This window comes from Trachypithecus francoisi, unplaced genomic scaffold (genome assembly GCF_009764315.1).
Source record: "Trachypithecus francoisi isolate TF-2019V2 unplaced genomic scaffold, Tfra_2.0 Lachesis_group2, whole genome shotgun sequence".
NCBI classification, from domain to species: Eukaryota; Metazoa; Chordata; class Mammalia; order Primates; family Cercopithecidae; genus Trachypithecus; species Trachypithecus francoisi.
The window spans coordinates 27,436,340-27,449,372 of record NW_022681465.1 but is presented as its reverse complement, the minus strand read 5'-3'; the positions used below and the strand labels follow the sequence as shown (position 1 = coordinate 27,449,372).

At 42.4% G+C, this 13,033-nt stretch overlaps 2 protein-coding genes across 5 annotated transcripts in view; both read left to right on the top strand.

The window, feature by feature from the left end:
• FER (FER tyrosine kinase) overlaps nucleotides 1-13,033 on the top strand; it is a 451,703-nt gene that overhangs the window by 49,941 nt on the left and 388,729 nt on the right. The gene's annotated exons all lie outside the window — the stretch shown is intronic.
• LOC117066025 (receptor of activated protein C kinase 1-like) lies at nucleotides 517-1,181 on the top strand. The gene has a single exon (XM_033181535.1). It carries the CDS (start codon nucleotides 681-683, stop codon nucleotides 1,179-1,181), a length of 501 nt encoding a protein of 166 aa, XP_033037426.1. The 5' UTR covers nucleotides 517-680.

Sequence of the window (13,033 nt, the reverse complement as noted above, 5' to 3'; positions counted from 1 at the left end):
CTTGCCTCTGGGATTTCACAATGGACATTACCATGAGATAGTTTGTGGGCCATACCAAGGACGTGCTGAATGTGGTCTCCCCTGACAACCAGCAGATTGCCTGTGGCTCATGAGATAAAACCATCAAGTTATAGAATACCTTGGGTGCCAAGACCAGCTTGGTCATGGAGACCCTAACCCATTGGCGCTAGAGGAATTAAAGACACACACACAGAAATATAGCATGTGGAGTGGGAAATCAGGGGTCTCACAGCCTTCAGAGCTGAGAGCCCTGAACGGAGATTTACCCACATATTTATTGACAGCAAGCCAGTGATAAGCATTGTTTCTATAGATTATAGATTTACTAAAAGTATTCCTTATGGGAAACAAAGGAATGGGCTGAAACAAAGGGATGGGCTCTGGCTAGTTATCTGTAGCAGGAACAAGTCCCTAAGGCACAGATCGCTCATGCTATTGTTTGTGGCTTAGGAACACCTGAAGCGGTTTTCCATCCTGGGTGGGCCAGGCGTTCCTTGCACTCATTCCAGTAAACCGACAGCCTTCCAGGGCTTTGTGGCCACCATGAACACGTCACAGTGCTGCAGAGATTTTGTTTATGGCCAGTTTTGGGGCCAGTTTATGGCCAGATTTGGGGGCCTGTTCCCAACACCTGGGTATGTGCAGATACACTGTCTAGTATGAGAGTCACAGAGTGGGTGTCTTGTGTTCGCTTCTTGCCTAACAGCAGCAACCCTATCACTGTCTCCTGTAGTTGGGACAAGCTGGTCAAGGTATGGACTCTGGCTAACTGCAAGCTGAAGACCAACCACATTGGCCACACAGGTTATCTGAACACTGTGACTCTCTCTCCAGATGCATCCCTCTGTGCATCTGGAGGCAAGGATGGCCAGGCCATGCTATGGGATCTCAATGAAGGCAAACACCTTTATATGCTAGATGGTGGGGGCATTATCAACACCTTGTGCTTCAGCACCAACTGCTACTGGCTCTGTGTTGTCATGGGCCCCGGCATCAAGATCTGGGACTTAGGGGTAAATATCATCATAGATGAACTGAAGCAAGAAGTTATCAGTAGTGGCAGCAAGGCAGAACTGTCCCAGTATACCTCCTGGCCTGGTCTGTTGATGGTCATTTGTTTGCTGGCTACACAGACAACCTGGTGTGAGTGTGGCAGGTGACATGGGCACCTGCTAGAAGTTTATGACGGAGCTTTAGAAATTAAAAAACGAGCAAACTGGAAAAAAAAAGGAGGGGAGTCTCAGGCCTCATGGTGAAGGAGAGTGTTTCCCCTGGCTATTTGTTTTTGTTGAGGTTCCTGATTAATCTGTCTTGCTGGTGGTGTCTGGCTTCCTTGATATTTGTCAGAGGGACACCTGTTCTGTTCTGGGAGGAACTGGCCTACATGGGCTGCCTTCTGCTACTAGGCTGTGCCTGGGAAAAACCAGGTTTGGGTGGCTTTCTTCACTTGGGTGAGGTAGGCGTAAGACATCCTGCCTCTGTGCTGTTCTTCTAGTTGTAGGGTTTCAAAGGAGTCTACCTTCTTCTTTCCACCTTCCAGAGTTCTTTAGTTATCCCTTGTATTATTTATTTATATTTGTGCTTATTGGGGATTAACTGGGAAAAATGGTCTGTGCCATCTTGTCTGGACCACAAGCTGGGTTTTCCTTCTCATTTCAGTTTCTGTGGCATGTGAGTGTGGAGGTAAATGAGTGGAGAGATACTGGCTGGGGTTGAGTTTGGCTTTGTTGGAGGCCCTGAGATTTACTTACTTTTAAAGAGTTCCTTAAACATCCTGTATGCCTGGACTTAAATTTCATTCACCAGTTCATCACAGAGCTCTGGAAAATTGTAAGCCAGTGCTGTCCTCCCTATGTTTTCTAAAGCCCTATGCTGATACAGAGGGACTTTTCTCTTTAGATATTTTCTTGACTTTCCCTAGTTTGGTCTATTCATTCTCTGCCTGCTTCTTTTCATATTGGAGTATCCAGTGTGAAATCTCAGGATTTTGTTAACTTTTCTTTGCCAGAATATCTTCTGGACTGGTTGGGGTAGTACTGGACTCACTAAAAACCATGCTGTGAAACTTATGGAATAAGGTTGTACTTCTTTATTTGTTGGTGATATGTTTAAATTTTTGGTTTTTGTTTTTTCTTTTGAGACGGAATCTCGCTCTGTCACCCAGACTGGAGTGCAGTGGTGTGATCTGGGCTCACTGCAAGCTCTGCCTCCCGGGTTCACGTAATTCTCCTGTCTCAGCCTCCCAAGCAGCTGGGACTATAGGCGCCTGCTACCATGCCCGGCTAATTTTTTGTATGTTTAGTGGAGATGAGGTTTCACCGTGTTAGCCAGGATGATCTCGATCTCCTGACCTTGTGATCCACCCACCTCGGCCTCCCAAAGTGCTGGGATTACAGGCGTGAGCCACCGTACCCGGCCAAATTTTTGTTTTTTCTTAAACACTTTTTTTTTCCACTATTAGTCAGTCGGAGCTTTTGAAGTACTGCTTGGTGATGAGATTTTTGCAGTTTTTACATCTTCCTCTGACTTTTGACATTGCTAATGATGGTGGTGGCAGCCTATCTGGAGCAGCTGCTGTGGAGACGCTAGCTGTGACTGGGGAGATGTGGCCAGGGCTGTGCACTCCGCAGAGCCGGCAGGGGCTGAGAACAGGCGGGAGCTTTGTGCTCCTGGGTGCAGCTGCAGCTGCCCAGCTGCAGCTTGGGTCCCAGGAAGCCCCCTGCCCCTGCAGGTTTGAAAGTGCCTGCTCTCGCTCCCTGGCCTCTCCCTGGTCCTGGCGCCTGCTCCAGGGGGAAGCAAAGTTGTGGCCAAGCCCAGGCACTTTTGCAACCCGGCCGGGTATGTGTGTGCTCAGAGTGGTGCTGACCTGCCAGCCCCTTGCCACCGTGGTCCCCTCTGGACTTTGGGTAACAATAAGGATGGGAGGAGGAGCTGCAGGGGCTGAAGGCAGCTTGGCACTGGCCTGCAGACGCCTCTTGGCACAGTCAGTTTGGGTGCCGTGGATGGCATGTTAAAGGCAGACGGGTTCTTAGGCAGAAAGGGGTGGGTCCCTGGTGAAACCTTACCTCAGGCCAGGGATGGCCTGAAGCCTGCGGGCTGGGCTGCCAGTTCCAGGTGAAGTCCGTGGCCCAGAGTGAGAACCTCATTGATGACCATTTGGCATATTTGATGGTGCTTTTTCCAGGCACACCGTGGCTGCCCATGGATGAATCAGTATGCAGTTCCTTGATTCTGAGCACATAAAATCCAGGCTCAGCTAGACACACATTCATCCAGATGACCTGCTTGCGGAAAGGAGCTACCTCCCTTCTGAGTTCAACACACATTGGGACAACCTGCCTGCAGAAAGGACCTACCCACTTCGGATCTCCTGAGAGCTATTCTGTCGCTTAGTGAAGCTCCTCTCTGCCTTGCTCATCCTCCTGTTGTCTGCATACCTCATTCTTTCTGGACGTGGGACAAGTGCTTGGGACCCACCGAATGGTGGGACTAAAAGAACTGTAACACAAACACAGTGGAAACATGCCCTCCGGTTGCCACGTTGCGTGCGACGAGAGAGAGAGAAGATCTGTGGCCCCTCTGGGAGCCCAGACCTTGGGGCTCCCTGAGCCAGGTCTGTGACACCCTATAACACCCTCTTTGGGACTCTGTGGTTCCTGCTGTCTCTGAGCTTTCTGGTGCCATCGTGTTCCCCCTGTCCAGATGCTACTGAAGCTACATGTGGTATGTCTGGTCCAACTGTAGCCTTGAACAGAGCCAGCGCCTGTGCTGGTGCCTGGAGCTGCCTGTCCTGCCGCAGCTGGTGTGCCTGGCTGTGCGCAGTAGACAGATCCCACACTTGCTCACTCACACACCCCTTGCTGCTCCGCACCTGGCTCACCCTTGGCAGGTGTGGAATCCAGGCCAGTAGTGTTAGCCAGTGCAGCCTGCCAGGCTGAGTGGATGGAATGACTTCAGCAGGCACAAGCAAAACCCAAGCAGGGGCACCACTGGCCACAGAGGTTTCTGGCTGGCAGAGCGACACCCTAAGGATCCTGCGACATTAATACCTTTTTTTTTTTCTTTTCCTCCTGACATCTGTGACTCTTCCAGGCCCCTGTTATCTTTTTGGTTACTTAATTTGTATCCTTTGGTTGGTTTCTCCTCCTTTCAATCTTGGATTGACAGGTTCTCATGGATTTTATCCTTCACTCTCTGCTTTTCTGTCAACATTCAGTGTGTTGGTTTCATCTGTCACCTTTAAGTAATTGACTCTCAAATTTGGATTTTTAACCTTAATATTTTAGCTAAAGGTAAAATTTCCAGCTGAAATGATTATAGTTTACTCGAAGTAGCTCCATATTCTTGTTCTTTCATATCTATTGATACTGTCATGATTATTTATTTCTAAAGCCTTAAAAATTTCATTGAATTGTCTCTTTTTTGTTCACTAAATCCATTCACTAGGTCAAGAATCTTCCATTTTAATTCTCATTGACATTGTCAATTCTAGGTCTTCATTTCTCAAGCTATATTGCTATAATGGGTTCTTCTGTCTTATTAGCTGCCAAATCAAAATCTGTCTTTATGTCTCTTTGTCCTTCTTTTAATTGAACTATAACATACACACAGAAAAGTATACAAATCATAAGTGCTCAGCTTGATGACTTTTCACAAACTGAACATACTTGTGCAACTAGCACCAACAAATTAAATTAATCTTTTTAAACTATTGTGTTCATGATCTTGGTTTTCAAAAATTGTAATCTTGTGTTAACAAAAATTAATTTAAGGAGTTTGGGCTTTATTAGTTTCTTGAGCAGAGGACTAGCAGAAGATAAATTGGCATGTCATCTCCCACTGCTTGTCACATAGAGTTTAATTTTGGGGACATTTGCTATTTTAACTGTATTTCATACTCACTTTTTTTTTTTTTTTGGCTCTATGCTTCCCTATTTCCTGAAATACATTTCCCATTTGACTTTTTATAGTCTAAATCATGGTCATTATTTCAGTTCTAATTCATATCTTGCCATTTCTAAGAAATTTTCTGGGTGATTCCAGCTTTAATTAACTTGCAGTAATATTTGCAGTACAACAACAAAAACCTAGGAGATATCTGAAATATCTACCAACAGGAATTTTCTTTTTTTTCTTCTTTTTTTTTTTTTTTTTTAAAGACAGTGTCTCATTTTGTTGCCCTGGCTGGAGTGTAGTGGCACAGTCTTGGCTCACTGCAACCTCCACTTCCCAGGTTCAAGTGATTCTTATGTCTCAGACTCCCAAGTAGCTAGGACTACAGGTGTGTGCCACCATACCCAGCCAATTTTTGTATTTTTAATAGAGATGAGGTTTTGCCATGTTGGACAGGCTGGTCTTGAGCTCCTGACCTCAAGTGATCCACTTGCCTCAGCCTCCCAAAGTGCTGGGATTACAGGTGTGAAGCACCACATCTGACCACCAGCAGGAATTTTTGATGAGAGAAAGGTAAACATTGTTATCACAGTGCATTTAGTAGCAGAAGTGATATTTTTCCAAGTTGCAGAATAAAATGAACCACAATATCAGATACAGTTTTTTTAAAAAATGTAAAATATTCGTTGGGTGCAATGGCTTGTGCCTGTAGTTTCAGCTACTTGGAAGGCCAAGGTGGGAGGATTGCTTGAGGCCAAGAGTTTGAGGCGACAATGTGCTATTATTGTGCCTGTGAATAGCCACTGCACTCCAGCCTGGACAACACAGGAAGATCCCATCTTAAAAAACTATGTGTACATATATGCATACACACACACACACACTCTTACATACATATACATATGTGATTTTTTTTCTCTATTTGGAAAACCCTAATTTTTACCATGTCTTCAAATAAGATTATTGAAGTTAGAGAGCCAGAGCCCTTGCTTTTCTGTGTAGCTTAGAGGATATCAGCTGAATTAAGAAATTCACCTCTGGTATGGATGAACTAGAATGAAAAATAAAAGATTTATTTTTTTTCATTTCTTCTTACTGACTCTGAAAGATTTTACTGCCTGAAATTCTAGGAAACGGCGGGGGGTGGGCAAAATAAATTCTACCATCATTTTCAGGATTTATAATAAACAGGGTATTTTGAGGAAGCTTATGCCAACTGATCTTTAGGCGATTATAAGTTATGCTGTAGTTATTTTTTAAACAACTTTTTTGAGCTGTATTTACAACCAAAGAATTCAGCCATTAAAACCGTACAATTTAATTGTTTTTAGTACATTTACAGTTATGCAGGCACTACTACAATCAATGTTAGAACATTTTCATCACCACAGAAAGAAATCCAGTATCCACTAATGGTCATTCCTAATTTCACCCCACGTTTGCCAGCCCTGGTCAACCAGTAATCTACTTTATAGATTTGCCTATTTTGAGAATTTCATATTAATGAAATCATACCGTGTGATCTTTTGGGTCTGGTTTCTTTGACCTAGTAAAACATTTTCAAGGTTCATGCATGTTGTAGCCTGTATCAATACTTCCTTTTATTGCCAAGTAATATTGCATTGTATGAATGTTATCCCATTTTATTTATCTGGTCACCTGTTGATGTATATTTGGGTTGGTTCTACTTTGTAGCTAATGTGAATAATGTTGCTTCAAACATTCATATGCAAGTTTTTGCATAGACATATGTTTTCATTTCTGTCGGGTATATACCTGGGAGGTGAATTTCTGGGTCATATGCTAACTCTATGTTTTACCTTTTGAGGAACTGCCAAACTCTTTTCCACAGTGGTTGCAGCATTTAATGTTTCAGCTAGCAAGGGATGAAGATTCCATTCTCTTCAGTGCTAAACTATATGTCTGTCTTTTTTGATTAGAGACATTCTAGTGGTGTGAAATAGTTATCTCATTATAGTTCTGATCTGAATTTTCCTGATAGCTAATGATATTGAACACCTTTTCATGAGCCTATTGGACATTTCTACATTTTTCTTAGAGAATTGTCCATTCAAATCCTTTGTCCATTTCTTTTGTTGGTTTTTCTTATTATTGAGTTGTAAAAATTCTTTATGTCCTCCATCCAGAAGTTCCTTATCATGATTTGTAAATATTTTCTCCCATTCTGTAGGTTGTCTTTTCACTTTCTTGATGGTGTCTTTTGAAGCATGGAAGTTTTAAATTTTGATGAAATCCAACTAATGTATTTTTATTTTTGTCATTTGTACTTTTGTTGTTGTATCTAAGAAACCATTGCTGAAGCCAAGGTCACAAAAACTTACTTGTATGTTTTATTCTGAGAGTTTTATAGTTTTAGCTCTGATATTTAGGTGTGTCATCCATTAACAGTTAATGTTTTGTGTGCGGTCTAAGGAAGACATCCTGCTTCATTGTTTTGCATGTGGAAATTCAGTTGTCCCAGAACCAGTTATTGAAAAGACTTTTCTTGGTAGAAAATCACTTTACCGTAAATGTGAAGATTTATATTTGGCCCCTCTAGTCTATTCCATTGATTTCTGTTTGTCCATATGCCATTACCATAGTGTCTTATCACTGTAGCTTTTTAGTAGGTTTGAAATCAGAAAGTGTGAATCTTCCAACTTTGTGCCTCTTTTCAAGTTATTGCGTGTTATTTTGGCTCCCTTACTTTTCTATATAGATTTTAGGATAGCTTGTCAATTTCTATAAGAAAGCTAGCTGAGATATTAATATGGATTATGTTATATTTCTTGATCAAATTGGAGGATCTTTCTTAACAATATTAAATCTTTTGATCTGTGAATGTGAATATATCAATTTACTTAGGTCTTTTAAAATTACTTTCTTTTTTGAGACGGAGTTTTGCCCTTGTTACCCAGGCTGGAGTGCAGTGGGTATGATCCTGGCTCACTGCAACCTCCACTTCCTGGTTTAAGCGATTCTCCTGCCTCAGCCTCCTGAGTAGCTGGAATTACAGGCATGTACCACCACACATGGCTAATTTTGTATTTTTAGTAGAGACGGGGTTTCTCCAGGTTGGTCAGGCTGGTCTCAAACTCCAGACCTCAGGTGATCCGCCTGCCTCAGCCTCCCAAAGTGCTGGGATTACAGGTTTGAGCCACTGCACCTGACCCTAAAATTACTTTCAACAGTGTCTTATAGTTTTAAGCATACAGGTTTTGCTTTTTTTGGTAAAATTTATTCCTATATATTTTATTCTTTTTTGGTGCTTTTGTAAATATAATTGTTTTCTAATTTCAGTTTTGGATTGTTCAATGATGGTATATAGAAATATAATTTATTTTTGTATATTGACCTTGTACCCTGTAACATTACTTAACTGTTTTTTATTTGTTTATATTTTAATTTTTGTGGATATATAGTAGGTATATCTATTTATAGGGTACATGAAATATTTTGATACAGACATGCAATGTGTAATAATCACAGCAGGGTAAATTGGGGTATCCATCACCTCAAGCATTTATTCTTTGTATTACAAACAATTCAATTATACAGCTTTAGTTATTTGATAATGTACAATTAAATTATTATTGACTATAGTCACCCTGTTGTGCTATCAGGTACTAGGTCCTATTCTTTATATATTTTTTGTACCCATTAACCATCCCAAATTTCCCCCTGCTTCCCACTACCCTTTATAGCCTATTGTAACCATCCTTCTACTCTCTGTCTCTATGAGTTCAAGGTTGTCTTTCTGTCTGGCTTATTTCACTTAATATAATGACCACCAGTTCTATCCATGTTGTTGCAGATAACAAGATCTCACTCTTTGTACCACATCTCTTTATTCATTCATCTGTTGATGGACACTTAGGTTGCTTCCAAATATTGGCTATTGTAAACAGTAGTGCAATAAACAGAGTGCAGATATCTCTTTGGTATACAGATTTCCATTTTTTTGGGTTTTTTTTTTTTTTTTTTTTTTTTTTTTTCTGAGGGAGGTTATATACCCAGCAGCAGGATTGCTGGATTATATGGTAGCTCAGTTTTTAGTGTTTTGAGGAACCTCCAAACTGTTGTCCATAGTAGTGGTTGTACTAATTCACATTCCCACCATCAGCAGTGTTTCAGGGTTCTCTCTTTTCTACATCCTTACTCTTTGTTTTCTAGTCTTTTTCCTTTCCTGTCTTCCTGTCTTTCTTTTAGGGAAGGTAATTTTCTTTGGTGGTATGACTTAATTTTACTTTTTTTGTATTCATTGTGTTTTTTGATTTGAGATTACCATGAAGCTTGCAAATACTATTTTATAACCCATTATTTTAAACTAGTGACAAGTTAACATGATTGTGTAAACAAACAAGCAAAAAGAAAACTAATGAAGAAAACTCTATACTTTAACTTTGACACCCCCTCCGCTTTTTAACTTATTGTTGTTTCTGTTCATAACTCGTTGTACTGTGTCTTGCAAAGCTGTAGTTATTATTTTTGATTGGTTCATCTTGTCTTTTTTCTTAAGACCAGAGTAGTTTACATACCACAGTTATACATTATTATTATAATGTGATAATATGCTTTGTGTACTTACTTTTATCAGTGAGTTTTGTACCTTCAGATGATTTGTTATTGCTCATTAGTGTCCTTTTCTTTCTGGTTGATTAATCCCCCTTAGCATTTCCTTTTTTTTCTTTTCTTTTTTTTTTTTTTTGAGACGGAGTTTCACTCTTTTTGCCCAGGCTGGAGTGCAATGGCGTGATTTCGGCTCCCTGCAACCTCCACCTCCTGGGTTCAAGTGATTCTCCTGCCTCAGCTTCCCTAGTAGCTGGGATTACATGTGCCCGCCACCATGCCCAGCTAATTTTTTGTGTTTTTAGTAGAGACGGGGTTTCACCATGTTGGCCAAGCTGGTCTCGAACTCCTGACCTCAGGCGATCCACCTGCCTCAGCCTCCCAAAGTGCTGGGATTACAAGTGTGAGCCACTGTGCCCGGCTCCCTTCTTTTTCTTTCTTGAGTTTCACTCTTGTCGCCCAGGCTGGAGTACAATGGCGCAATCTTGGCTTACTGCAACCTCTGCCTCCTGGGTTCAAGCAATTCTCCTGTCTCAGCCTCCCAACTAGCTGGGATTATAGGTGCCAACCACCATGCCCAGCTAATTTTTGTATTTTTAGTAGAGATGGGATTTCGCCATGTTGGCCAGGCTGGTCTCGAGCTCCTGACCTCAGGTGATCCACCCACCTTGGCCTCCCAAAGTGCTGGGATTACAGGTGTGAGTCACTGTGCTTGCCCCCCGCTTAACATTTCTTATAGAACAAGTGTGGTGTTGATGAAATCCTTCAGCTTTTGTTTGTCTGGGAATATCTTTATTTCTCCTTTATGCTTAAAGGATATTTTCACCAGACATGCTATTCTAGGGTAAACTTTTTTTTTTTTTTCCTTCAGCACTTTAAATATTTCATGCTACTCTCTCCTGCCATGTAAGATTTCCATTGAAAAGGCTGCTGCCACACATACGGGATCTCCATTGGATGTTATTTGTTTCTTTTCTCTTGCTGCTTTTAGGATCCTTTCTTTATTCTTGACCTTTGGGAGTCTGATTATAAATGCCTTGTGGTAGTCTTTAGGTTAAATCTGCTTGTTGTTGTTCAAGAACCTTCTTGTACATGAATATTTATATCTTTCTCCAGGTTTGGAAAGATCTCTGTTATTATCTCTTTGAATAAACTTTCTACCCTTATCTCTTTCTGTACCTCCTTTTGAATTCTTCATTACTCTTACATTTGCCCGTTTATGCCTGGGCATGGTGGCTCATGCCTGTAATCCCAGTACTTTGGAAGGCCGAGATGGGAAGATTGCTTGCACATAGGAGTTTGACAGCAGCCTGGGCAACAAAGTGTGACCCCTTCTTTACAAAAAAAATTAAAATTAGCTGGGCATGGTGACACATGCTTATAGTCCCAGCTACTCAGGAGGCTGAGACAGGAGGATCTCTTGAGCCCAGGAGGTTGAGGCTGCAGTAAGCTCTGATTGTGCCACTTATACTCTAGCCTGGGTGACAGAGGGAGACTCTGTCTGGAAAAAAAGAAAAACTTTCCCCTTTTGAGACTGTTTTCTAGTTCTTGTAGGCATGGTTTATTCTCTTTCATTCTTTTTTTGTTGTTGTTCCCTCTGACTGTTTTTTGTGCCACTGTACTCCAGCCTGGGCAACAGAGGGAGACCCTATCTGGAAAAAAAGAAAAAAATTTCCCCCTTTGAGGCTATTTTCTAGTTCTTGTAGGCATGGTTTATTCTCTTTCATTCTTTTTGTTGTTGTTGTTCCCTCTATTTTTAAATAGGGTGTCTTCAAGCTCACTAATTCTTTCTTTTGCTTCATCGATTCTGATATTAAGAGACACTGATGCATTCTTCAGTATGTCAGTTGCATTTTTCTGCTCTAGAATTTGTGCTTCATTCTTTTTATTGATTTCAATCTCCTTGTTAAGTTGATCTAGATAGATTTCTAAATTCGGTCTCTCGGTTATCTTGAAGTTTTCTGAGTTTCTTCAGCAATTTTGAGTTCTCTGTGTTAAAGGTCCCATATCTTTCAGGCCAGGATTGGTTCCTGGTGCCTAAATTTAGTTTGTGTATGGAGGTCCTGTTTTCCTGAATGGTTTGGAATCCTGTGGATGTTCGACAGAGTCTGTACATTCAAGAGTTAGGTATTTATTGTAGTCTTCACTTCTGTGCTTTGTTTGTACCTGTCGTCCTTGGGAAGGCTTTCCAGGTAATACAAGGTACTTGGGTGTTGTGATCCAAGCTGTATCTGTATTAGGGGCCACTTCAAGCCCAGTAACACTGTGATTTATGCAGACTTGTAGGGGCACTGCCTTTGTGGTCTTGGATAATATCTGGAAGCATTCTCTACATTACCAGGCAAAAACTCTTGTTCCCTTTCATTCCTTTCTCCCAAACAAATGGGGTCTCTCTCTGTTTTGAGTCACCTGGAGCAGGGGATGGGGTGACACAGTCACCATGTTGCTACCAGTACTGGAACTGCACTGGGTGAGACCTGAAGCCAGCACAGCACTGGGTCATGCCCAAGGCCCACTGTAATTGCTGCCTGACTCCTGCCTGTTTGCTCAAGGCACCTGAGCTTTATAATCAGCAGGTGGTGAAGCCAGCCAAGCTTGTGTCCTTTCCTCAAGGGCTCTAAGTGGGTCCAAAGATGTCTGTTAACCAAGGAGTGGAGTCAAAACCTTAGAAATCTACCTGGTGCCCTATTCTACAGCTAAACTGGCACTCAAGCCACGAGACGAAGTCTTCCCCGCTCTTCCCTCTCCTTTCCACAGGTAAAGAGCCTCTCTCCCTGGCCACCACTACCACAGGCCCACAGGAAGGACTGTCGGGCTACTGCTGATGTTGGCGGAAATCCCAGGTTTCCTTCAGTCAGATTGTGGTGAATGCTGCCAGGCCTGGGACTTACCCTGCAGGGCAGTGGGCTCCTCTCTGGCCCACAGCAGGTCTAGAAGTGCCATCCAAGAGGCAAGACCTGGCATTGGGAGCTGTAAGAATGTGCTTAGTGCTCTACCCCACTGTGTTTGAGATGATACCTAAGGTGTAAGACAAAGTCCCCTTAACTTTCTCTTTGTTTTTCTCAAGCAGAAGGAGTCTCTCCCCATAGCCACCACTACAACTGGAAATGTGCTAGGTCTCACCTGAGGTTAGCATGTCTGAATCTGACCCAGGGCCCACAGCGTACTACCTGGGTATCACTGCTGGTTATTCAGGGACCATAGGCTCTTAAGTCAGCAGGTAATGAAGCCTGCCAGGACTGGGTCCGCCCTTTCAAGGCAGTGGGTTTGTTTTTTTGGCCCAGGTTGTGTTTAGAAATGTCATTCAGGAGGTAGGGCCTATAATAGGGGTCTAATGACTGCCCAGTGCTCTATCCTACTGTGGCTGAACTGGTATCCAAGAGGCAAGACAATGTTCTCTTTACCGTCTGTCTCCTCTCCTCAAGCAGAAGGATGGAGTCACTTTTGTTGCTGCAAGCTGTCCTGGCTAGGGTGCAGAAGGGGTGTTGCAAGCACTCCCGTAGCCTCCCTCTTTCATGTCTCTCTAGGTTGCTGAAACTCAAGTTCTGAC